The sequence below is a fragment of the Salvelinus fontinalis genome, chromosome 17 (genome assembly GCF_029448725.1).
Source record: "Salvelinus fontinalis isolate EN_2023a chromosome 17, ASM2944872v1, whole genome shotgun sequence".
Taxonomy (NCBI): domain Eukaryota; kingdom Metazoa; phylum Chordata; class Actinopteri; order Salmoniformes; family Salmonidae; genus Salvelinus; species Salvelinus fontinalis.
The window spans coordinates 37,719,649-37,747,587 of record NC_074681.1 but is presented as its reverse complement, the minus strand read 5'-3'; the positions used below and the strand labels follow the sequence as shown (position 1 = coordinate 37,747,587).

At 45.9% G+C, this 27,939-nt stretch overlaps 1 protein-coding gene across 4 annotated transcripts; it reads left to right on the top strand.

Moving 5' to 3' along the window:
• Positions 1-152: 152 nt before the first annotated feature.
• LOC129814294 (coatomer subunit beta'-like) lies at positions 153-27,939 on the top strand. Of its 4 annotated transcripts, none has more exons than XM_055867324.1 (24): positions 153-300; positions 8,776-8,803; positions 9,291-9,469; positions 12,772-12,873; positions 15,268-15,405; positions 15,520-15,606; positions 15,734-15,860; positions 15,990-16,138; positions 16,277-16,423; positions 16,563-16,662; positions 16,848-16,990; positions 18,279-18,478; positions 18,693-18,803; positions 18,904-18,992; positions 19,174-19,280; positions 19,511-19,654; positions 19,875-20,005; positions 20,741-20,948; positions 21,925-22,035; positions 25,832-26,046; positions 26,277-26,553; positions 26,752-26,835; positions 27,065-27,229; positions 27,400-27,939. In XM_055867324.1, the coding sequence occupies exons 1-24, from the start codon at positions 256-258 to the stop codon at positions 27,640-27,642; spliced, it is 3,330 nt and encodes a 1,109-aa protein (XP_055723299.1). In that variant the 5' UTR covers positions 153-255; the 3' UTR covers positions 27,643-27,939. The 4 variants fall into 4 exon arrangements, with proteins under 4 accessions (XP_055723299.1, XP_055723300.1, XP_055723302.1 ...); XM_055867325.1 differs by having other exon boundaries at positions 27,065-27,311; positions 27,400-27,491; XM_055867326.1 differs by lacking the exons at positions 153-300; positions 8,776-8,803; positions 9,291-9,469; positions 12,772-12,873 and adding an exon at positions 14,458-14,655.

The window sequence follows — 27,939 nt, the reverse complement described above, 5'->3', positions numbered from 1 at the left end:
GTGTGTGTGTGTGTGTGTGTGTGTGTGTCTGTGTGTGTGTGTGAATTGGCACTACTTACTGTATCTCCCGATAGGCCTCTTCTATGACCGCTCTTCCCATCCCATCACCCCTCCTGTCCCCCCTACAGCCATAGCACTCAACTACTTTATCAATAGTACTCTGCCCTCAGCCTTGGCTGTTATATAAAGAGACTGGGACACCGTGTACCTTCCCATTCGGATTCAGCCCAAAGTTCACCAGCCCACAGAACCAACATGCCTGCAGACTTCAATGGCAAATGGGAGTTGGAGAGCAGTGAGTGTAGCGTGGTTCGTTCTGCGTTGTGTAATTCTTAATGAAGACGCTGCCACAACTGATGGTCTGCTCGTTGAAATCTTTTTATTTGCCCTGCACACGAAGAGACAACACACACGTTACCCTTGGTGCAGTCACAGCTATCCGGCACCTTGCTAGCCGAGGGTCAGGCAAAAGAGCGCCAAAAGGAATTAACAGGTGCTGCGTGCACACACTCGCTGCACAACAGCATATACAAGTAAAACTATACAGAACATAATTCTGACAAAATAAAAGACATACCTGCACACGAAGAGACAACACACACGTTACCCTTGGTGCAGTCACAGCTATCCGGCACCTGCGCGAGCACATGTACACTCACTCAACCACTGTCACAAGTACTTAGAAGTTACAACAGATACCCCAGTCAGTGAGCTCTGTGAAACTTGTTAACATAAATTCCTACACTGTCCACACTATAACAAACGTATGGTTGCAAAACAGTACATTGTATAACCTTATGACGGTTTTATATTAAACAGTTTCGGAGCCAAGGACAACATACCTTGCTAGCCGAGGGTCAGGCAAAAGAGAATGATAAAGTGGTATGGGGATACAGATAACCCGCGATGGGCCAAACCAAAATATACAAAACTTTTACAATCACTTGTATGTACAATATTGGTATGAAAAAGTGTTTGTACACCAAATAAAAACATTAGCTATGCAGCTGTAATTAAATAAAAAAATACACTGAATTATTATTATTATTATCAGATTATTAACATCCCCTCTTGACCTGGCCTATTTGAATTGGTCCTTGTGTGCAATTTGGTGCGTAATCTAGGGGAACAACATCACACTGCTACATTCACCCCCACTGTTTTACACTAGATTATAGACCCAAAACAAAACACATTACCTCAAAGGTAACAAAGCAAAGAAAGAAAAAAAAAAAATTCACACCCACAGGGCGACAGAGTAACCCAGTGTAGTCCCTTAATTCTAGACCCACAAATGGTCGATCAGCTGAAAAGCTATCCCGCGAAGGATTAGGAAAAATAAGGGGTAGCTAATCCCTTATTCAACCGTATACGAAAAATGCCATATACATTTTATGCCGATGGACTACACACAAAGTTACATGAATTGTCAAATATATTAGACAAACCCACAAATCATTCTAAGACATGCTTAGATTTCCTACATTCCTACAAAAGAAAAGGTAGGCAATATCCTACCGTCACTGAGAAACCAAGAACTGTTTCATTTCCTGTGTAGACATAGTTTGGATTAACCTATCCACTGGCTTAATAAGTCTACCCAGTCTAGTCCGAACACCCTCACCCACAAACCTAGCAGGAATGTCACAGACAGCACTAACCCTGCTAAGAGGTCTAACCTCAGGATGGGGAGTACTACAGATCCGCATCTCCGGAGCCAGCACACTTTCAGTTACCGACTCAACACTAGTAGTGTCAGACGACTGATCAGAATCCTGGTAGATTGTCACAGACCACACTGACGAAGCATCTTCAACCAAGGTAACATCATCCACACTGAATGGAGTTTCGCAATCAGAACTCTTGTAGGCTTCGGGGATATCTCTCTGGTCCACTTCTGCTGAGCACACCTCACTTAAGGGGACTTCATACGGTTGTTCCACCTCACTTCCATCAGCCGGGACTTCACCATCCTCTTGGAGTATCCTCCCAGAAGACTCAGGAAGGCCTGCTACCCAGTGGACAGTCCTGGCGTCACTCCCATCCATTTGGCTGGACATTGCAGACATCTCAGAGATCACGTCACCACTCGATAGAGATCCGTGACCCTCAGGTTCCTCCCACGAAGGTAAAGGCAGAAAGTTGACTGGCATAATCAGGTTCCTATGCACAGTTTTGATGCGTCCAGTGGTAGGGTGTTGGATACGATATGTGTTCAGTGAGCTGTTCTTTGCAACCACTATGTACACCACACTCTCCCAGCGATCAGCCAGTTTCTTCTTGCCCCTCTCCCCCTTGTTAGCAAGTAGAACTCTATCTCCCTTCTGCACCGAGTGACCCTTAGACCGTCTGTTGTAGACCTCGGCTTGTCTCTTTTGTTGCTTACTGGCATGCTGCTGGGCCAATGTCATGGCCTCTCTCAGATCCTCACCCAGAGACTGGACATACTTATCCACATCTACTGTGTCCCCATCCAACAGCACACTTTCAAACATAACATCTACCGGCAACCTAGGGGTGCGTCCGAACATCAAGAAGAAGGGTGGAAACCCAGTAGTCTCATGAACAGTGCAGTTATAGGAGAATGTCAATGTGTTCAACATCTGAGGCCATTTAGCCTTAGACCTAGCTGGCAGAGCTCTAATCATCCCACCCAGTGTGCGATTCAGACGTTCTGCTTGACCGTTACCCATGGGATGATAAGGTGTGGTGTGGGACTTTTCAACACCAGATAACTGAAGTAATTCTGCAATAAGTAAACTCTCGAAGTTTGCACCCCTGTCAGAATGGATGCAATCAGCGAACCCATAAATGCAGAAGAAATTATTCCAGAGAACACGAGCAACAGTCTTAGCAGACTGGTTTGGACATGGATACGCACAGGCCAGCTTAGTAAAGTGATCAGTCACTACTAACACATCAATAGACTTGTTGTTTGAATCTTCGGCAGTCCAGAAATCAATACACACAAGTTCTAAAGGTGCCGTTGTCACAATGGAGACAAGTGGGGCTCTTGCTTCAGGCTCAGGTGCTTTACTCAACACACATCTCTTACAGTGGGCCACATATTCCTTGACATCCTTCTCCATAGATTCCCAGTAAAACCGCTGTCTCGTGAGCCACAATGTGCGCTGCTGACCCTGATGACCAGCATCATCATGAACTCCCTTCAACACAAGGCCTCTCAAAGACACAGGTACGACATACTGGAATATTTTCTTCTTACTCACTGGGTGTTTTGAGACACGATACAGAATCCCTAAACGCGTGGTGAGTTTCCCCCCTGTCTTAGAGTATAAACTGTTTCTTTAGCTTCAAAGACTCGCTCTCTCCTAGATGGGCGCCGGCCTCTATCTACAAAGAACATTACTCTGCTGATGATAGGATCCAGTGACTGGTTATCATACAGCTCCTTGTGTGTAAGGACAGGTAAAGGGCTCTGACCCATGGACATCAACTTCTCAAGGTGCTGCACATGTGAAACGGACCTCACTGTGGCACCATCATCCCATCGGCGATGGGCTTGGAGGACAGCAGACACCTCTTCACAGGAAACCAACCCACTGACATCGTCTCCAGCTCTACTCAACTCACTCCCAGGAGCCATAGACGTTCCACAGCCAGCCTCGGGCTGCTCACAGGAGAGACGGAACATGTCTTGTACATCATCCAGTCGAAGACCTCTGGCTTCCTCCAGCAGGACATCATATGGAATTCTTGTCAGTCGGTGCAGAACTTTGGGGCGGACAAATGGCTCTCTGCTCAAAGCATCAGCAACGACATTCTTGGGCCCTGGTATGTACTGGATATCAAAATCAAAAGGTGCCAGCTTTGCAACCCATCTCTGCTCACATGCATCAAGTCTCGGCTTTGTAAGAATATATTTGAGTGGATTGTTGTCGGTCCACACCGTAAACTTATGCCCTCGCAGCCAATGGCTGAACTTATCATGAATGGCCCATTTCATGGCTAGAAATTCCAGCCGGTGAGCAGGATACTTGGATTGTGCATGATTAAGAGATTTACTAGCAAAAGCTATTGGCCTGGCTATGGCCTTCCCATCTTGCACTTGGGATAGTACCGCTCCCAAACCACTAGTAGATGCATCAACAGAAAGCAAAAATGGCTGAGAAAAATCTGGATGAGCCAGCAGTGCCTGGTCAACTAGTGCTGCTTTCAAAGCTTCAAAAGCGAGTTGACACTCGGCAGTCCAGTCTGCAGCAGTGAGCCTGCGAGAGGGACCAGGCCTCTTTCTGCCCTTGCCTCTCCTAGGCTTCTTCTGACCTGTAGTCAGCTGAAACAATGGCCTAGCAACCATGGAACAATTCTCAATGTAGTGTTGATAGTATACTACCATACCAAGGAAAGAACGGATTTTGCTAGGAGACGGAGTGACACCATCAGCTTCCATCATCTCACTCTCAGTCACATTCAAAATGGTTTGAATCTTAGCAGGATCAGTGGCTACGCCCTCCTGAGAAATGATGTGGCCCAAAAACTTAACAGACCTCCTCAAAAACTTGCACTTAGACGGAGACAGTTTAAGATTGTGCTCCTGCAACCGCTGGAAAACCATCTCAAGTCTCTGCAGACTCTCTTCCTCCGTCTTAGCAAAAACCATCAGATCATCCAAATAGCAAAGGAGACTTAGAAAGTTTTGGTCCCCAAAGATGGTCAGCATCATTCTCATAAACGTAGCCGGGCTGTTGCAAAGGCCCTGAGGCAAACGATTGTACTCGTGCAGACCTAAAGGAGAGGAAAAGGCAGTGTATTTCTTATCCTCTTCATGCAGTGGCACATTGTAGTACCCTGATGTCAAGTCCATTGTGCTGAAGAAGGCATTACCTCCCAGCGCCGCCAGTACATCAGCCTGATGAGGCAGGGGATGAGCATCCTTCACTGTGCGGGCGTTTAACCACCTAAAGTCAGTACATAGACGCAAGTCCCCATTCTTTTTCCATACCAGCACCAATGGTGAGGCATACTCGCTGCTGGATTTTCTGACGATTTCCTTTTCCTCCATATCATCCAGTGTTTCCCTGAGTTTTTGGTAATCAGCTGGAGAAAGCCTACGATAAGGTAATCGAAATGGGCGGTCATCAGTCAGCCGTATGCGATGGCAGAACTCTTTTGCCTCTCCACAATCCAGGCTATGTCTAGAGAACACCGTGTCATACTTCTCAATTAAACCGACAAGTTTGTCTTTCCAGAACTGTGAGACTGGACACTCCTCAACCGACAGGCCTTGAAGTCCAAGATTGCTCAGTGTACTGTTTCCATTAACTACACTGCCATCAACTGAACTCTTGGCTGTAAGACTGCCATGTGAGCTGTCACATTGTGCTTTTGCCACGTTCTGGTAAGCAGCTTTCTGCTTGACATCATCAAAATCCTCCAATGCAATACAAGGGTACACATCTGCCACTTTAGCATTTCGTCTCAGGGTAACTGGCGAAGTTGTTGGATTCACAATCTTCACAGGGAGCCATCCATCCCCCCACAGAGGCGTAACTACTCTCCCTACTAGTATGTGTCGATTCACACAACGAGACGTGCTGGGTTCGACAACAACAGTACTGCCCACAGAGAGTTTTGTCTTTGGGGGTAAGCGGCCCCACACAAGATGCTCACTCATGGGTTGGAGCGTTACTGCCCTCTTCAACTTAATGGTGCCCACTTTATCTGGGATGGAGTCTCCTCTCCATCTCTCCAGATTTGATAGGAGACGCAGGAACTGGCTGTCCTCACACTGTCCAGAGGGACCTGGCGTACCCACCACCTGCCAGTAGCTGTCATTTGATTTGAACTGTCTAATCAGAGACTTCAACACGTTAGTGCCAACAATGAGTTCATCAACCTGCCCATCTACAATCAGCACTGGGACTACATAACTGAAGCCATAAAGCTGTAGTTTCAAGTCACACATGCCCACTGGGCTAGTTTGCGTCCCACCACAACCCACCAGTATGATGTCTGAAGGAGCTAGAAAGTTCCCCTCTACCACTCCTGCCTCCCTCAACCGAGGCACAATATCTGCGCGCAGAGTAGTAGCCATGGACCCACTATCTAACATCCCCTTCAGCTCAACTTTATCCTGTACTAGCACGGTGGTGTAAAACAAACTGTCATTCTGAGAAATTCTCATTGTGTTCTGAAAAATTACTGTGTTGTTCTTGGGTACTGACTCACAAAAATAAGAATAAACAGATTGGATATCATCATCAGTGGAGGAAAAATTAGACTGCCTCACATTGCCCTCCTCAGAATGGAGACTTTCTAGTTTTCCTGAGACCTGCCAGTCTGCCCACATACAGGGCTCTTTCGCTTCCCAGTCTCACTACAGTCAAGGCTCATGTGGCCAGGAGAGAAGCACTTGAAACACAGCTGGTGCATCTGACAGTGAGCTTTGGTCCAGTGATTAGTGCTTCCACAGACAGCGCACTCACGCTCACGTTTGGGGAACTGTTTACGGGGCCCTCTGTTCACAGACTGAGTATTGCTGACAAGAGCCTTCTCTAGCATACTCAAAACTTTCTCTAATGTCCCACCCTCAGATACAGATTGGGCCTGTTCTGGTTCACGGCCACATCGAGAAAAAGATAACACATTAGGTCTGCTCTCAGGATCCACTTCCTCCTGGGGGGAGTCGAAGACAGCAGCCACCTGCTGTGAAAGTTGTATTCTACATGCTTTACGCTCCCTTAACAGTTCATCCAAACGATCCTGTACCTCACTGGCTGTCCAGTCACGAAGGGGTTTGCATTTGAACACTTGGGCCAACTCTTTATCAGGACAGTTACGTACAAACATGACTGCCAACTCTGAGCACTGATTGGTCAAGGTTCTACCCTCACTTACAAGGTACTGTTCAGCTGCTTCTGCAGCTTTGTTAAGCCTAATCCAGAAATCTAGTGGACCCTCATTAGCATATGGTCTCATTGCATAGAAGTCAGCTAATGGCATACCTGAGTAGACAGTATCCCCAAAGTGTTGCTTGAGAACACTGAACACTGCCTTAACATCTGTGACAACAGGGTTGTTACGCATCCAGACTTTGGTCACATCCCGTGCCCTCCCCATGAGCCTAGACATCACCTCCCCAACATTCTCAGACCCAGTGTAACCCCTCTTCTCTAGGTAGACTCCCATTAGCTCCTCCCACTCCAGGACAGAGTACTTATCTGAGCCATCACCCCTGAAGAAAGGTGGAGCACTAACCTCTGACTTCACAACCAGATTCAGCTTGGACGCATCAATTAAAGTTGACCCACATTGTTGAGGCAGGGGAAACTGCTGGGATTGGTCAGGGGAATGGGCAGGAGAAAGACTTGAAGCCCCAGGCTGCAGTAAACTCGCTCTGATAGATTCTCCTATCTCTGAACCAATCTGCTTAATAAGGTCACTAAGCTGACTCGGTGTCCCATTATTACTGAGGACTGGGGACAATGGTACATCAAGAGACAGAGGTGGGATACCCTGGTCAGATGGAGTAAACAGCCTACCCCTCCCAGTGCTTGTAAACTCAGGACTAGCAGCCACTCTACTCCCAGGAGCTGACTGTACCAATGGTGTAAATGCATGGACACCCCTCCCTCTACCCACACTAACCACACCAAAATCCCCAGCATAACTCATCTTATGGACTTGAGAGTCTTCCATGGCTCAATAGAGAACTAAACTACAATGTAATTTACTGCATACAAATACAAAAAAAAATGCAATAAACAAATTCCCTCAAAACATGCAAATAAACGCCAATACAATTATCTAGTGAATATGCTACATTCACCTTCACTATTTACAGTATACATTCACTTATAGCAAACCATCAACAAGTGCGCATGCGCGGGTCGCGCATCTCCTCCACATGCACAGCTCCGGTGGTCAGCTTGAGCTAACCAGTCGGCAGGTCGCGGCACCAGTTTGTAGCGTGGTTCGTTCTGCGTTGTGTAATTCTTAATGAAGACGCTGCCACAACTGATGGTCTGCTCGTTGAAATCTTTTTATTTGCCCTGCACACGAAGAGACAACACACACGTTACCCTTGGTGCAGTCACAGCTATCCGGCACCTTGCTAGCCGAGGGTCAGGCAAAAGAGCGCCAAAAGGAATTAACAGGTGCTGCGTGCACACACTCGCTGCACAACAGCATATACAAGTAAAACTATACAGAACATAATTCTGACAAAATAAAAGACATACCTGCACACGAAGAGACAACACACACGTTACCCTTGGTGCAGTCACAGCTATCCGGCACCTGCGCGAGCACATGTACACTCACTCAACCACTGTCACAAGTACTTAGAAGTTACAACAGATACCCCAGTCAGTGAGCTCTGTGAAACTTGTTAACATAAATTCCTACACTGTCCACACTATAACAAACGTATGGTTGCAAAACAGTACATTGTATAACCTTATGACGGTTTTATATTAAACAGTTTCGGAGCCAAGGACAACATACCTTGCTAGCCGAGGGTCAGGCAAAAGAGAATGATAAAGTGGTATGGGGATACAGATAACCCGCGATGGGCCAAACCAAAATATACAAAACTTTTACAATCACTTGTATGTACAATATTGGTATGAAAAAGTGTTTGTACACCAAATAAAAACATTAGCTATGCAGCTGTAATTAAATAAAAAAATACACTGAATTATTATTATTATTATCAGATTATTAACATCCCCTCTTGACCTGGCCTATTTGAATTGGTCCTTGTGTGCAATTTGGTGCGTAATCTAGGGGAACAACATCACACTGCTACATGAGCACTTTGAGGATTACATGAAAGCACTGAGTAAGATCTTTCTTCATTATCTCTATGGATTACCACAATGGAATATATCATATTTTTCCATCCATCTGTAGAGAAGGATGACAAGAAAAGGGGATGTACAAGTGCCTGTGCAGGGCGCACTAACACTGCCAATATATTGTAACTGTATAATATGCCAATATGCAGGTCTATTGTACATTATATTTAGATAGTACTTTCAGCAGTGTTAACTGAGTGATTCACGTAGGGACCACCGTATTCTGAGGTGCAATATGTAACATGTATAGTGGTGCAACATTGCATACCGGTATTCTGCTTTGATTATGTATTTTACATAGAGCTAACAGGTTCAACTCAAGTATTGCTATTGTCCTTTTAGACAGCTTTGATGTTATAAACATGTGTTATTATTTTCAGTTACGTCTTTATTACTCAAATGTTACGTGTGATTTGATCCTTACAACTTTTTTCATGCTTTTCCAAATTTTACATTTTTTTGATACTACAGACATTGACTTTGCCACACGCAAAATCGCAGTGCAGCTGGCCCAGACCAAAGTGATCATCCAGGATGGAGACAAGTTTGAAGTCAAGACGCTGAGCACCTTCAGGAACTATGAGCTGAGGTTCACTGTGGGGGTGGAGTTTGTGGAGCACACCAAAGGACTGGACAACAGGGTGGTCAAGGTTGGACACGTGGGCTGTGTTCGAATACTTTTACAACGCATCCTTCTTGCTCTCTTTTTGGGATGTACATGTAATCACTGCTGATCACATGATTAGCTAGGTGTAAGCAATGATTTATTACAATAAAAAGTCCAGTCACATGAACGATTACTTCAAATAAGGAAGAAGGGAAGGATGTAGCTTGAAACTATTTGGACAGATTGGTTCATCTCATCTTCATCTTCCTCCTCTGTTTGATCTTTTTCTACTTTACTGTTTGCTTGTAACGGGCTTCTTCCTCCTCTTCATACGAAGAGGAGGAGTAGTGATTCGACCAAACTGCAGCGGGTTGTGAATACATAATGATATAATAAACAAGACTGAAGAACACGACGAACACTTGAATAATTACAAAACAAATAAACGAATGTAGACAGACCTGGACACGAACGTACATACAACGTGAAGAACGCATGAACCAGGAAAACAGACTACATAAAACGAACTAACTAACAAAAACCGTAACAGTCCCGTGTGGCGTAACATACAGACACAGGAGACAATCACCCACAAACAAACAGTGAGAACAACCTACCTTAATATGACTCTCAATTAGAGGAAACGTCAAACACCTGCCTCTAATTGAGAGCCATACTAGGCAACCCAAAACCAACATAGAAACAGAAAACATAGACTGCCCACCCAAAACTCACGCCCTGACCAATAAACACAACCAAACAACAGAAAACAGGTCAGGAACGTGACAGAACCCCCCCCCCCCTCAAGGTGCGAACTCCGGGCGCACCCCTAAAACTCAAGGGGAGGGTCTGGGTGGGCATCTGTCCGCGGTGGCGGCTCCGGCGGTGGACGAGGACACCACTCCACCACTGTCTTTGTCCCCCTCCTTAGCGTCCTTTGAGTGGCGACCCTCGCCCCCGACCATGGTCCAGGAACCTTCACTAAGGCCCCCCCTACATAGAGGAGACAGCTCAGGACAGAGAGGTAGCTCCGGACAGAGGGACAACTCTGTACTACTGGCAGCTCATGACTGGAGGGCAGCTCGTGACTGGAGGGCAGCTCGTGACTGGAGGGCAGCTCGTGACTGGAGGGCAGCTCGTGACTGGAGGGCAGCTCGTGACAGGAGGGCAGCTCGTGACCGGAGGGCAGCTCGTGACCGGAGGGCAGCTCGTGACCGTAGGGCGGCTCGTGACCGTAAGGCGGCTCTGGCAGCTCCTGACTGGCTGGCGGCTCTGGCAGCTCCTGGCTGGCAGCTCTGGCAGCTCCTGACTGGCTGGCGGCTCTGGTAGCTCCTGACTGGCTGGCGGCTCTGGCAGCTCCTGACTGGCTGGCGGCTCTGGCAGCTCCTGACTGGCTGGCGGCTCTGGCAGCTCCTGACTGGCTGGCGGCTCTGGCAGCTCCTGACTGGCTGGCGGCTCTGGCAGCTCCTGACTGGCTGACGGCTCTAATGGCTCGGGACAGACGGGCGGCTCAGAAGGCGCTGGGCAGACGGACGGCTTAGAAGGCGCTGGGCAGACGGATGGCTCAGAAGGCGCTGGGAAGACGGATGGCTCAGAAGGCGCTGGGCAGACGGATGGCTCAGAAGGCGCTGGGCAGACGGATGGCTCAGAAGGCGCTGGGCAGACGGATGGCTCAGAAGGCGCTGGGCAGACGGATGGCTCAGAAGGCGCTGGGCAGACGGATGGCTCAGACGGAGCTGGGCAGACAGGCAGTGCAGAAGGCGTTGGGCACACTGACCTCTCGAAGCGCACTATAGGCCTGGTGCGTGGTACCGGAACTGGAGGTACCGGGCTGAGGGCACGCACCTCAGGGCGAGTGCGGGGAGAAGGAACAGTGCGTACAGGGCTCTGGAGACGCACAGGTGGCTTAGTGCGTGGTGCCGGAACTGGAGGCACTGGGCTGGAGACACGCGCCATAGGGAGAGTGCGTGGAGGAGGAACAGGGCTCTGGAGACGCACTGGAAGCCTGGTGCGTGGTGTAGGCACTGGTGGTACTGAGCTGGGGCGGGAAGGTGGCGCCGGATATACCGGACCGTGTAGGCGTACTGGCTCCCTTGAGCACTGAGCCTGCCCAACCTTACCTGGTTGCATGCTCCCCGTAGCCCTGTGCGGGGAGGTGGAATAACCCGCACTGGGCTGTGTTGGCGAACCGGGGACACCATGCGTAAGGCTGGTGCCATGTACACCGGCCCGAGGAGACGTACTGGAGGCCAGATATGTTGAGCCGGCTTCATGGCGCTTGGCTCAATGCTCACCCTAGCCCTACCAGTGCGGGGAGGTGGAATAACCCGCACCGGGCTATGAACACGTACAGGAGACACCGTGCGCTCTACTGCGTAACACGGTGTCTGCCCGTACTCCCGCTCTCCACGGTTAGCCTGGGAAGTGGGCGCAGGTCTCCTACCTGCCCTCGGCCCACTACCTCTTAGCCCCCCCCCCCCTCCCCAAGAAATTTTTGGGTAGTACTCATGGGCTTTTCGGGCTTCCGTGCTAGACGCGTCCCCTCATAACGCAGGTTCCTCTCTCCGGTTTCCTCCGCTCTCCGAGCTGCCTCCAGCTGTTCCCATGGGCGGCGATTAACTTCAACTTTAGCCCATGGTCCCTTTCCTTCCATGATCTCCTCCCAAGACCAGAAATCCTGCTTTGTGCGCTGTCCGTTAACCCGCTGCTTGATCCGGGTTTGGTGGGTGATTCTGTAACGGGCTTCCTCCTCCTCTTCATACGAAGAGGAGGAGTAGTGATTCGACCAAACTGCAGCGGGTTGTGAATACATAATGATATAATAAACAAAACTGAAGAACACGACGAACACTTGAATAATTACAAAACAAATAAACAAATGTAGACAGACCTGGACACGAACTTACATACAACGTGAAGAACGCATGAACCAGGAAAACAGACTACATAAAACAAACGAACTAACAAAAACCGGAACAGTCCCGTGTGGCGTAACATACAGACACTGACACAGGAGACAATCACCCACAAACAAACAGTGAGAACAACCTACCTTAATATGACTCTCAATTAGAGGAAACGTCAAACACCTGCCTCTAATTGAGAGCCATACCAGGCAACCCAAAACCAACATAGAAACAGAAAACATAGACTGCCCACCCAAAACTCACGCCCTGACCAATAAACACAACCAAACAACAGAAAACAGGTCAGGAACGTGACATTGCTTCTTTTTTTCTGTCCTTAGATCTTGGATAATAGGATTTTCACTTTTGTATCACAAATATGGTTTCCTTTATAGCCAGACATTGACAATTCATATCAATTTTGACTGTATCTTAACAGGCTCTCGTGGTGTGGGATGGGGAAAAACTAGTGGGTAGCCAGAAGGGGGAAAAGGACAACCGTGGGTGGAAGCACTGGATCGAAGGAGACAAACTTCACCTGGTGGGTTAACATTATTTACTTAATTGATCATGTTGATGATAAGTTATAGTGTCGTAATAAAGAAATAGCAGTATAGTATCTCCATCCTTAACATTGCAGGTAGAAATATGAATGATTCCTTACTTTGCAAGACAGAGAACATGTTAGTGCTGCACATCAGACAGTTCTATACTTCTACTGTATCTCAATCTTCTTTAAACGTTGCACATTCCTCATGAGCTGATGAACAGCATAGAGATTTCACCACCTGCAGAATATAAATGTGAAACTTGTTTTACAGACAGGAGAATGCCATTCCTAGGCAGCATCAAAGACGGCGGATTATAAAAATGACCCAAAAGGCCTTTTAACAAGAAACTTTATTTTTTTGTTTGTTTGTTTACAGTTCCAGTCTACTTAATGGGTGGCTCCTCCATATGCACCAATGCGATAACAGGTCTACTTAGTTCATTCTCCATACACCAACCAGAAAAAAGGAGCCTATGAAATGTCTCACTTTCTCTATCATCTCTGGTAGCATATCAATGGTCCTTTCCTTAATTTGCACTGATCTGACCAGGACTAACCTGTTTCTTCAAAGGGAATGAGATAAGGCGAGGAATGTGGAACCCCAAGCTCCTAATCCCAAACTTGATATCTGACCTCAGACTGAGATCTGACTTCAGATTTGTTCTCTCTGAATTCACAGGAACTGACGTGTGAGGACAAAGTCTGCAGGCAGGTGTTTAAGAGAAAAGAATAGAAAGACAATATCTGGATATCAGTTGCTGGATTCATCCACTTTTTCATACCTTGTGTCAATATAGTAAACTCCTGCTGTTACCATTTAAACTTGTCATACGGTTTCAAACTCACAAGCAAATCGGAATAAAGCATTATATATTGTTCACTCTTCTAAGCCTATTGGTACTGTATTTTATTTTTGTTGGGCAAATCTTCCATAACTAATACGTTGTTAGTCTTTTCATACAAATGAAATAGTTATATGTTAGCCTATAACTTCTCAACGTTGACCATGGGAACCCACATTACTGCTCAATTTCCCTCCAGCTGATCATTATTTAGACACTCAGTTGTATAGTCCAGTGTTTCTCAACCTCTGGTTCGTTGACCGGCACCAGTCCGTGGGATGTGGCTTTCCTGTCGCTGAGATAGTTAATTTACACTAATTGAGTCAGTTTTACAGTGCTATTTTAATGTGAGTGTCCCCCACGGAGGAAAAGCCATAACTTGCTGGTCCCTGACACAAGAGGGACCATAGCTTGCTGGTCCCAGCTGGCATAAAATAACTTTGAGAAACGACTACGTCAGCAATGACAATCGCCTATGGCCATTAGGTGATGATACACAGAGACGCCTCCCAAACCATATAGGAACATAAACCAGTAGGTAGTAGGCCCTGGACTACACCAATTTTACAGAGATGAATTAACAATTTGGGCCATCATAGTGATTCATTTTGCCCTGAAAATAACACTGTCTGAACATGCTTGTAAACTGCAGTTCTTAATATGCACAGTATATGCAATGTTTGAAATAATAATTTTAACAAAGTTATAACTAAACTACAGACAGCAGTGCAGCTCAGGACACCATGGAAAAATGGGAGAAAAGTGCCACGACCCAAATTTAATCTCCAAAATGGCACGTCATCGTTTCCCATCGCACGCCGTTTCAGGAAGTTCCACGTCACTCGATAGTCCGTCCACAGAAAAAGCAACACCGACTGGGACTATTCATAATTAATTCAAATAAAAAGAGACAACCCACTGATTAAACATGGTGAGACAAGTGTACATTCGTTGTTGAAAGATTTGTAGTCTGAATTGCTTGTAACCAGTTTATTTCAGTAAAGCCGGTGTCGATTGTGACAGGCCAGCCATGTTAGGTAACTAGAAAACAAGCTAGTCCTCTGTAGCTAGCTAACATTATGTATCTCACCATTTACCGACCTAACTAGTCCGATTCAGTATTATTTATTGGGATGATAAAAACTAAGCACTAGTCAGCTAGCTAGATCATTTAGCAAGGATAATGCTAACTAGCTAACGTTAGTTGTGCTAGCTACGTCTATCCGTGGCAAGGATGCTCGTCTTAGCTAACTAGCTCCATGTCACATCTCTATTAAGCGTGAGTAGTTAGCTAACTAGTTCTTTCTACGTTTTAAGTGTAAAATCGTTTTATTTAGATGGTACGGTACCTTGATAGATATTGTGCTATCAGTGTTGACGGTTTTTTGGACGTGGTCATGAAGGATTATGAATTGGTCGTGTTTTAACGTTATCACTTTTAGCAAACGTTAGCTGGCAAGCTAGCTAGCTCTCTGCAATCAGATGAGTACGTTGTGCACTGCCCTGTCTGTTTTTTTGGATTGACTTGACATCTGTTTCAAAGCCTCTCAGGCTGGACATCAAGCGGAAGCTGACAGCCCGGTCAGACCGGGTGAAGAGTGTGGATCTCCACCCGACCGAGCCGTGGATGCTGGCCAGCCTGTACAATGGTAGTGTCTGCGTCTGGAACCATGAAACACAGGTACACACACAAACAGTTTGATGTTGAATATTTGCACAATGGAGATAAACAGCTCTAAGCTATACTTGTATGCAATGCATGAGAATGTACAATTTGTCAATATATCCTTTTCAGACCTTGGTGAAGACCTTTGAAGTGTGTGACCTTCCAGTGAGAGCATCAAAGTTTGTAGCCAGGAAGAACTGGGTCATAACAGGAGCCGTGAGTGATGCTTTAAATTCAGGACAAGCATCTAGCTAATGAGAACTTTTGATGGTTTATCTTCCATGGAGACTACACGCTTACTGTATTTGCAGGGTCATATGTCTTTCCTCCCTTCTCTCTGTAGGATGACATGCAGATCCGTGTGTTCAACTACAACACCCTGGAGAGGGTTCACATGTTTGAGGCCCACTCTGACTACATCCGTTGTATTGCCGTGCATCCCACCCAGCCCTACATCCTCACAAGCAGTGGTACACAATCAGTAACTTATCTTTTATGACTTGCATCATTTTATACATGGGTCAAATACCTAAACTGATTATCTATCACACGAGTATTATATTAACTAATTGTTCCATCCTGTGTGTGTGTGTGTCCAGACGACATGCTGATTAAGCTGTGGGACTGGGAGAAGAAGTGGTCTTGCAGCCAGGTGTTCGAGGGCCACACCCACTACGTCATGCAGATTGTCATCAACCCTAAAGACAACAACCAATTTGCCAGTGCTTCTCTGGACAGAACCATCAAGGTAACACCAGACACTGTGTGTGTGTGTGTGTTGACTTTACCACACAAGTCATGCATGTGCTCACAACAACCTGGTGTAGATGTTTGTGAGTAGTGTGAGTGTATGTATTTGACTAACTCATCCTCTGCTCTATCCCAGGTTTGGCAGCTAGGCTCCTCTGCTCCTAACTTCACCCTTGAGGGTCATGAGAAAGGTGTCAACTGCATTGACTACTACAGTGGTGGGGACAAGCCCTACCTTATATCAGGAGCTGATGACCGCCTGGTCAAGATCTGGGACTACCAGGTAAGACAGCTGAGGAATGAACCAAACATTTTTAGCCTGAGAAAGCCGGTAACCTGTTCAGCAGATGGGTTTTCTGGTCTTTGATGATACTGTATCGGTCCAGGCAAATGTCTCACACTCCTGTCCTGTGTCTCTTCAGAACAAGACGTGTGTGCAGACCCTGGAGGGACACGCCCAGAATGTGTCGTGTGTCAGCTTTCACCCAGAGCTGCCCATCATCATCACAGGCTCAGAGGACGGTGAGTAAATACCTTATACACTCTTATTAGATTCTGATCCTTTGTAGATACTTTTTCTGTTCGTGGTGAGCAGACGCACGGCTATGTATTAACTCTACACAATGTGCGCGTGTTTTTACATATAAAAAAAAGTAAGCACACAATCACAGTTCTGAAAGAAACCAATCGTTTCTCTGGTTCCATAGGCACTGTGCGCATCTGGCACTCGAGTACGTACCGTCTGGAGAGCACGCTGAATTACGGCATGGAGCGCGTGTGGTGTGTGTGTGGCCTGCGAGGCTCCAACAACGTGGCCCTGGGTTACGATGAAGGCAGCATCATCATCAAGGTGTGGAATATGGCCATATGCACTACATGACCAAAAGTATGTGGACCTGCTAGTCGAACATCTCATTCCAAAATCATGGGCATTAATATGGAGTTGCCCCCCCTTTGCTGCTATAACAGCCTCCACTAGCAGTCGGCGTTCCAATTCATCCCAAAGGTGTTCGATGGGGTTGAGATCAGGGCTCTGTGCTGACCAGTCAAGTTCTTCCATACCGATCTCAACAAACCATTTCAGTATGGAACTCGCTTTGTGCATTGTGACATTGTCATACTGAATCGGGAAAGGGCCTTCCCCAAACTGTTGCCACAAAGTTGGAAGCACAGGATCGTCTAGAATGTCATTGTATGCTGTGAAGTTAAGATTTCCCTTCACTGGAACTAAGGGGCCTAGCTCGAACCATGAAAATCATCCCCAGACCATTATCCCTCCTCCACCAAACTTTACAGTTTGCACTATGCATTCCGGCATGTAGTGTTCTCTTGGCATCCGTCATTCCCAGCTTCGTCCTTCGGACTGCCAGATGGTGAAGCGTGATTCATAGTTTCCACTGAGTCCAATGGCTGCAAGCATTACACCACTCCAGCCGACGCTTGGCATTCCGCATGATGGTCTTAGGCTGCTTGACAATGGAAACCCATTTCATGAAGCTCCCGACAAATGGGTCTTGTGCTGACGTTTTTTCCAGAGGCAGTTTGGAAGTAGGTATTGAGTGTTGCAACCGAGGACAGACAATTTGTACGCACTACACGCTTCTGCACTCGGTGGTTCTGTTCTGTGAGCTTGTGTGGCCTACCACTTCGCGGCTGAGTCATTGTTGCTCCTAGACATTTCCAATTCACAATAATAGCACTTCCAGTTGATCGGGGCAGCTCTAGCAGGGCAGAAATGTGAAAAACTGACTTGTTGGCATCCTATGACGGTGCCACATTGAAAGTTCACTGAGCTCCACAGTACGGGCCATTCTACTGCCAATGTTTGTCTATGGAGATTGCATGGCGGTGTGCTTGATTTTATACACCTGTCAGCAACAGTTGTGGCTGACATAGCCGAATCCACTAAATTGAAGGGGCATCCACATACTTTTGTGTATTTGTGCATAAGATTCAAAACTGAAGAACCCACAGATATTTCACAATACAGAGTTTGATAGAATTTCAGTTTGTACACATTGCGCACATGCTCTTTTTCAAAGTACCCTTCTATGTTGAAACAACTATTTGGTGACATCTCTGAAAGCCACGGTACTTTACTCAGTCCATCCTCTCCTCCACCTCTTCTGCGTGCGTAGCTGGGGCGTGAGGAGCCAGCCATGTCCATGGACACCAATGGGAAGATCATCTGGGCCAAGCACTCAGAGGTGCAGCAGGCCAACCTGAAGGCCATGGGCGACACCGAGATCAAGGACGGAGAGAGGCTGCCGCTGGCCGTCAAAGACATGGGCAGCTGTGAGATCTACCCCCAGACCATTCAGCACAACCCCAACGGAAGGTAAGTCCGACGTCAGCTATTCAGTGAACCCAATTAAACGCCTTGCACAACAACTACATGTTAGTGTTTGTGTGCTACACATTTTAAAGGCAAGTAAGTTGTTTTGAAATGTTTGGAGAAATATGATATTCAAATTTATCCAAACACTTCATCTGTTGAAAATCTGGATATTTTATGGAGCCTCTCTTTAATCCAAATGTGTTTGTGTTGTCAGGTTTGTTGTGGTGTGTGGAGACGGAGAGTACATCATCTACACTGCCATGGCACTGAGGAACAAGAGCTTCGGCTCAGCCCAGGAGTTTGTCTGGGCACACGACTCCTCAGAGTGAGTCCAACACACACACACACACACACACACACACATTCTTTGCTATGGATGGTTACTGTCTGTCAGTTGTTAATGTGCGTGGTCTGCCTTGTCGCAGGTATGCCATCAGAGAAAGCAACAGTGTGGTCAAAATCTTCAAGAACTTCAAAGAGAAGAAGTCTTTCAAGCCAGACTTTGGGGCTGAAGGTAAGTGGAAGAGATCAACTGCAGGTAGTTTGTAGTGTGAAAAAAATATATACTGCATAAAAAAATGATGGCAGTTTTGATGGAACCTGGCAGGCAACAGAAAATGTTTTGCAACAAAACAAAAATGTTATTGGACATGTCCAGATAGCTTAACTGAGGGACTAACTGTGTGTGCGTGCAGGTATCTATGGAGGCTTCTTGCTGGGCGTCAGGTCAGTGAATGGTCTGGCCTTCTATGACTGGGAGAACACAGAGCTGGTCCGCCGCATTGAGATCCAGCCCAAACATGTAAGTACTGCTGTAGAGAAAAGGGCATCTTGATCAGAATATAGATGGGTGTGAGAGTGTCCTAGCATGTACAAATGTTTGTTTTGGTCAATGTTTGTTTTTCCACCCAGTACCGTATTGGTAGAAATGGTCATATGACACAATTTGCATTATCGTCATGAAATCAGGACTGTAAGTGAAGCATGAGAACACTTCATCTCCCTCTCTCTTTCTCTCTCTCGGGTTTGTAGATCTTCTGGTCAGACTCAGGGGAGTTGGTGTGTATAGCCACAGAGGAGTCCTTCTTCATCCTGCGCTACCTGTCCGAGAAAGTAGCCGCCTCCCAAGAGAACAATGAGGGAGTGACGGAGGACGGCATCGAAGACGCCTTTGAGGTGTGTGTGACAGGCTAATACTTTACATTACCTTGTACCTGTACTGACCTAGCAGGTAAACTCTGCAACTCTACAAGCGAGGCTTATGGTTTCTACTGAAGACAAAGCACAATGTCTATAGCCATCCAGTAGATGGCCCTAGACAACAGGGCACCAGTGAACACTCATCATCTGCCCCCCCTCCCCAATCTGTCTGCCATTTTGTGTCTTGATCCTCCAGGTCCAGGGGGAGATCCAGGAAGTGGTGAAGACAGGTCTGTGGGTGGGAGACTGCTTCATCTACACCAGCTCTGTCAACAGACTCAACTACTTTGTGGGGGGAGAGATTGTCACCATCGCTCACCTGGACAGGTACTGCGTACCAGTGTTGTATATTTATTAGTGCACAGCGTAGCAATATATTTTGCAACGGAAAACGAAAACAAGCGTTTATTGGCCAAATTCGGGTAGGTCCTACCCGTTTTGGCCCATTTGCTTTCATTTGGTTCCTAGTGAATACTACCCAGGATTAAGAGACTGGAATAAGTGAAGCTCAATACTACTGTTGCTTTGGGTCCGACCCCATTTTTTGGGGGGTGTAAGCACCAACGTTGGGGGTGTAAGACCATAAACAATAATCTCTGAATATTCAAACATTGCTTTTTGGAGAAGGATTAGACTAACTGTTTGTTAAATCAGCCAATATTATCTTAATGTTTATTATCTTTATGTCTTAAAGCCCAAAATCCCCACTAGAGTGTCCTCTATAGGACAACATTTGAGTCCGTCATTTTGTGTTTGAAAGCAGCCGATGTGCTTAGGCTACATTGACATCGCATTCACCCTACAACAAGACTATTCAACAAATTAAAATGGGGGGGGGGGGCCTAACTTTACAAATTATACATTGAGGTAGTTTTCCGGACAAAGACTAAGCCTAGTACTATACTAAAAAGATCTTCCTATGAAAATATCTTCCTCCATTGAGCATGCTTTTTAGTTTAGAACTAGGCTTTATCTGTGTCTGGGAAACCATCCCTAAAACTCTATCTCAGTGTGTTTCCTTTTTAATTCCTATAACACATTATTGATCTACTCCATCCGTAGGACCATGTACCTCCTGGGCTACATCCCCAAGGACGACCGCCTGTACCTGGGCGACAAAGAGCTGAACATCGTCAGCTACTCCCTGCTGGTGTCTGTGCTGGAGTACCAGACAGCTGTGATGCGCAGGGACTTTGGCATGGCTGACAAAGTGTTGCCCACCATCCCCAAGGAACAGAGGACCCGTGTGGCCCATTTCCTGGAGAAACAGGTCAGAACCAGGAACTTCCTGTTAATGAAGTGAGGCGTGTAGAATGGGGTACTTTAACTCTATGGTGGATCTGGGAGGAGTGAGTAGATTCTAGCTAGACTATGGAATGTTATAGGGTGTCCAATTCAAAATGGATCTTTTGACCAAAGAGTAAAATAATGTTAATTGTGTATATAACCCTCTAAGAAAACCAATGGTCCAAACCTCATGTCTCAAAAGTAGAGTTTTTATCTGTGTAGGATGGCCAGAGTTAGGGTGACTAAATTGATGGAGGCCAGAGGGGGGGGGGGGGGGGGGGGGGTAATGAAATCAGGAAAATTACATTGCGTCAGCTAGACTGGATTCTGTGCAAGGCTCACTTTCCCGTTGAACTCGTCATCTTTCTTCTCAAATCTGCAGGACATAAAACAATATAGAGGTAAGATGGATATCAATTTTGAGATATGACATGTATTTTTAAAAATCTATATTTTAGTATACGTTTCTCATATTAATCTGAAATTCCTGGTCTTTTTAGAAGGTTTCTTACATTATCAAGCGTATCCCTGAAGCACTGACTGTATACCAGGCTTTTTATTCTCAAAGCCTTTTACATTTGGTTCAGCTTGTTATGCTAATTTTAGCTTTTTTGGGATCCACTGAAACAACTTTGAAGACGACTACCACAAAATGTAAAATCTTCACAAGTTGTTACGATAAACCTGCACTGCTATGTCAAGAGCTCGGTGCTTATTATGGGATGTATTGGGTTACGAAATCTGACTTTTTGGATATAATGTCAATGATTAGTAATTGGGAGAAACATTTATACAGTTACATATCGGGATATTATTTTTGACGATTATATAATTAATTCTGAGCTCTTCATCTTCAACACGAGTAAAGCTGCGTTTTGTGTGGCTGCTGTTTTAATGTTGTGAGAACTGACTGTTTGCGTGAAATGTTATGTTTACTGATGTTGTTTTTGGTCGTCCAGGGCTTCAAGCAGCAGGCTCTGGCCGTGTCGTCAGACTCGGAGCACAGGTTTGAGCTGGCCCTGCAGCTTGGGGAGTTGAAGATCGCCTATCAGCTGGCTGTGGAGGCAGAGGTGAGACCTACAGTACACTAGACTAAAGAGACCACTTCACACACACTACAAGAGAGTTCAAAGACTGTAAATCAAATCCAATTTTATTTGTCACATGCAACGAATACAACTGGTGTAGAAATGCTGGTATTTTGCTTCCCAATGATGCAGAGTAAAAAATACAACTAAAATAGTAACACGAGGAATAAAATAACCAAGATGGAGCTACATACAGGGAGTACCAGTACCAGATCAATGTGGAGCTATATACAGGGAGTACCAGTACCAGATCAATGTGGAGCTATATACAGGGAGTACCAGTACCAGATCAATGTGGAGCTATATACAGGGAGTACCAGTACCAGATCAATGTGGAGCTATATACAGGGAGTACCAGCACCAGGTCAATGTGGAGCTATATACAGGGAGTGCCAGTACCAGATCAATGTGGAGCTATATACAGGGAGTACCAGTACCAGATCAATGTGGAGCTATATACAGGGAGTACCAGATCAATGTGGAGCTATATACAGGGAGTACCAGTACCAGATCAATGTGGAGCTATATACAGGGAGTACCAGGTCAATGTGGAGATATATACAGGGAGTACCAGCACCAGGTCAATGTGGAGCTATATATAGGGAGTACCAGTACCAGGTCAATGTGGAGCTATATACAGGGAGTACCAGTACCAGATCAATGTGGAGCTATATACAGGGAGTACCAGGTCAATGTGGAGATATATACAGGGAGTACCAGGTCAATGTGGAGCTATATACAGGGAGTACCAGGTCAATGTGGAGCTATATACAGGGAGTACCAGGTCAATGTGGAGCTATATACAGGGAGTACCAGGTCAATGTGGAGCTATATACAGGGAGTACCAGGTCAATGTGGAGCTATATACAGGGAGTACCAGGTCAATGTGGAGCTATATACAGGGAGTACCAGGTCAATGTGGAGCTATATACAGGGAGTACCAGGTCAATGTGGAGCTATATACAGGGAGTACCAGGTCAATGTGGAGCTATATACAGGAAGTACCAGATCAATGTGGAGCTATATACAGGGAGTACCAGGTCAATGTGGAGATATATACAGGGAGTACCAGCACCAGGTCAATGTGGAGCTATATACAGGGAGTACCAGCACCAGGTCAATGTGCAGAGGGATGAGGTAGATATGTACATGAAGGCAGGGTAAAAGTGACTAGTCCTCAGTATAGATAATAATAAGATTAAAATAAAGAACAGAGTAGCAGCAGAAGCAAATAATGAGTGGTTGTGTGTGTATATGGTTTGTATACACTTCGTGTACAAAATCTTAAGAACACCTTAATATTGAGTTGCACCCCCCCCCTTTTTGTCCTCCAGAACAGCCTCAATTTGTCGGGGCATGGACTCTACAAGGTGTCGAAAGCATTCCACAGGGATGCTGGCCCATGTTGACTCCAATGCTTCAGTTGTGTCAACTTGGCTGGATGTCATTTGGGTGGTGGAACATTCTTGATACACATGGGAAGCTGTTAAGCGTGAAAACCCCAGCAGCGTTGCAGTTCTTGACACAAACTGGTGCGCCTGGCACCTACTACCATACCCCGCTCAAAGGCACTTTGGCCCATTCACCCTCTGAATGGCACACACTCAATAACCTGTCTCCATCTACACTAGTAGAGGGATGTAGACAGCTGTGATGATTATGCATGAGAACTCTCTTGGTAGATAAAGGTCTGCAGTTTACCATGAGGTAATCTATATAGGGCTGTTGAGGAGACTGCATTACCGGCGTTCACGATTCACGAAGGCAGTCAAATTCCACGTGACCGTTTAGTCACGGTAATTAGGCTTCTCCAAGCTCTTATGCTGCTGGTGGTCATTATTAGCCTACCAAACTTGCTAACTGCCTGGTACTCAGCACTCTATTGTCCCTCTAATCACTCTGACGTCAATGCCAATGTGATGGAAAATCTAATCAAACACTTCATGAGAGCTCATGTTGCGCAACATTTCTATAGGTTATGCAATTGTGATAAAACGGAGTGATGGCCTCTTAAAATGGTCAGCTTTCTATAGGCTAGGCCTACTGTATTTATTTCTCAACATTCCTAATATTAAGCACATTGCTTCTCTTTACAACAGGATTATAGCTTACCTGGCTGGCATAAAAATGAACCACGGGAAAAGCGTCCTCCATTCGCATTAAGTGCATAGATGCCATGTATTTTTCCCCCTGCCCGTTTTGAGACAGGTGCATGATAATGGTCCATTCTAAATCCAAACAAATTTCACACACATTATTTAGTATATGTAAAGACAAGATTAAATCAAGAACAGTCTGATGGGTGACAATATTATCCTACCACTTGTGAATTATACATTATCACTCGTGAATGATGCCCAGCATAAAAAACAATGCCTTTATGATTAAAATATATATATATTTTTTAGTCGCACACCTCATGTAGCCTAGCCCATAGGCCTATATGTTTTGAAAAGGTTTGTATCACAACTAAAGTGGCCAAATAACTTCTTAAAATGAACCACATTAATCCGCTTCACAAGGGGTGCAGAGCCTAACTGGCACACATAAGCAGTGTGTGAGTTTCAAGTTTGGGGAAGATCATTTTCACCATAAAAATGCACCTTTTTTATAATAAAAGCATTACATGCTTTTGGGTTGTTATTTATTATATTTAGCCCAAGGGCACAACAGCCACTGGCCGCAGAAGACGTGGATATTTTCAGAGTGCATTACGGCCACACAAAGGGGATTCCCTGGGAAAGTTAAGGCATTGTGACTTTTTTTCTAATCATTATTAGAGTTGCATCATGCAACCTTACAATGTATTAAAAATCAGAACATAGCCTGACGTTTGTAGAACAACTAAAAGTTACATTAATAACTCTAAATGAAGCATATAGGAGGACTTATTTAACCGCTCAACACAGAATAGCTGCATGTGTGCACTCCATCGTTTGGAGAAAATATGCTTTTCTATTTTATTCAGCTTTGCTCAGTTGTCTTCATACTATAAAATGATGCCACGGAATTCTAAGAAAATATTGTCTCCTAATTGAACTAGTGTACCCCACAGCCATATGGCATAACCAGATTAGGACCTAACATCAGGACATCTGAGTATGCGATTCTGTTCTTCTGAATTATACTACATTTTTTTCCTATCATGTTTCTTTAGACCTGTCTAAAATATATCAGATTTATTGTGATGGTGTAGGCTAAATTACATGGATTTTTTTGACTTTTTAAAATGTAGATGTTCCAAAGGTCTGCATCAGTGGCTTGTAGGAAGCCAGGAGATGTTAAATGTGTTAATTAACGGGTCAATTACCGTGAGACCGGCAGTTATTTGCTTGACAATCACCGGCTGACGTTTTCTGACTATCACAGCCCTAGTGCTATATCAGGTGAGCAAAATCTTGAGATTTCCTTCACACTGGAAGCAGCACATCAGTTATTTATGAAAAAACACACCCCTCCTCCTTTAGACTTGCCCGAAGTTGCCAACAGATCGTGTAATACGTGCATAGCGCCATCATACATGTCAGTCGTTCACCAATGAGTTATTCAATACTGAAATCTGCTCGGTTTAAATCTATTCAGTCAACATCTGATTTGGATCTGAATCGATTGTGTACTCAATCATATCGTTAAATGCATTAACCGTCCTTCAGCTGGGCAGCCCTGAACTATGTGATTGTTTTAGCTTGGATCCAACTCCATACAATATTAGTCTAACTGACAGTACTGTGTAACATGTATATAACATTAGAACCGTTTCCTTTTTCTCTGGTGGCAGTCGGAGCAGAAGTGGAAGCAGCTGGCAGAGCTGGCCATCAGTAAGTGCCAGTTTAGCCTGGCCCAGGAGTGCCTCCACCATGCCCAGGACTACGGCGGCCTGCTGCTGCTCGCCACGGCCTCGGGCAACGCCGCCATGGTGGGCAAGCTGGCCGAGGGCGCTGAGCGGGACGGCAAGAACAACGTGGCCTTCATGACTTATTTCCTGCAGGGGAAGTGAGTACAAGGGAGGGTAGAGGGGGTCCACGACGATGTCATATCTAGCTCAGTTACATATCCAGATTTCCTAAATACAGTAGCATTTTAATAAGTTACAATAAGGTATAGGGAATCCTACACGACACTACTCCTGTATGTTTGATCTTTGGTGGGAGCACGTGATCAGTAGCAGTGATTTGGACCTCTCTCTGGTACTGGTCTCAGTCTCCTGTCTGTTTTCCCCCTAGACTGGACCACTGTCTGGAGCTGCTGATCCGGACCAACCGGCTGCCCGAGGCGGCCTTCCTGGCCCGCACCTACCTGCCCAGCCAGGTGTCCAGGGTGGTCAAGCTGTGGAGGGAGAGCCTGGCCAAGGTCAACCAGAAGGCGGCCGAGTCGCTGGCCGACCCCACCGAGTATGAGAACCTGTTCCCCGGTCTGAAGGAGTCGTTTGTGGCCGAGCAGTTCCTCCGGGAGACCTGCCTGGGCAACTCCCGGCCAGCCACCGACTACCCTCTGGTCACAGTGAGTGGTGGGGGTTCGATGTGGGACTAATGAAATGGAAATATCTGTCTTGCAAATCTCTAAACTGAAAGCTAGCTACGGATGTGTATTTGCTGCACAGGAGGAGTCCAACTTGAATACGTAGTAATTCCTATCGCTCCCATTGCGGTCTTTCTATTTATTTACTCACATTATCCATATCTTGCCTCTTTTCTCCAGCCCAATGAAGAACGTAATATACTAGAGGATGCCACGGGCTACGAGCCCAAAGGAGTTCCCCTCTCACTTGCCACACTGGTACCGGTAAGACTGCTTCTGAGACCTTCACTATACAGTTAAAGTAATCGCCAACTTGGTCAAAGGCCTTTTATTTAGATCTACACAGACTAGGTGTTTTTTCCATTATAGGCCTGGAAGAGTAGAGTTTCACATCTAGAAATGGCCTCATGTGTTTGTTGGATTGATGGGCAAGCCCGAGACAGCTGAGACACTGGAAACAGAGTCCTGCTCATGCCTGTGTGTCTGTCAACAGGGTGAAGACCGCAGGGAGGAGGAGACCACGTTGGCTGCTGGAGTGCTGGCGTCCGTGTTGACGGCCCCCGCGATCCCCTCGGAGCCAGAGCCTGAGGCTGCACCTGCTGTGGCTGCACCTGAAGAGGAAGAGAGCCCCGGTTCATCTGAGGCACTGAAGAACAATGTAGGCAACGGTCTCCCTAGAAAGACAGTACGGCAGGCTCTGGACAAGTAATGCACTGTACCCGGCGAGAAGACCGGGAGATGTATGAATGTAACCCGTTGCAATATTCAGTACCGTTAGCTGTGTTATGGGCCAGATGTGTTATTTCACGCTGTGTTATTTCCCCCCAGGCCCTGGACGAACTTGAAGATGACCTGGACAACATGGAGCTGGACGACATCGATACCACAGACATTAACCTGGATACCACAGACGTTAACCTGGATACCACAGACGTTAACCTGGATACCACAGACGTTAACCTGGATACCACAGACGTTAACCTGGATACCACAGACGTTAACCTGGATACCACAGACGTTAACCTGGATACCACAGACGTTGACCTGGATGACGACTTCTTAGATGACTGAGAACCCCCCCCCCCCCGCTATGAATTTATTTAAGAGACCAAACCCCCTTTTGTATTTGTACTTAACATGTGTTTTGTTAGTCCTACGGTGTTTGGAAGACTGAGTCGATGATAAATCCATGCGAGGGGAAAGAGGCAAATTATACGTCTTGATTCTTAAGCAGATTTTATACTTCATCCAGGGTCTTACCTTCAGTAACTATCCGTGCATTGAGCTATATATTTACTCTCTGTATGTGTACAATGATAAATCACTGTTCATTTACGCCTAATAAATTCCTATTGCTGTACATTTGAA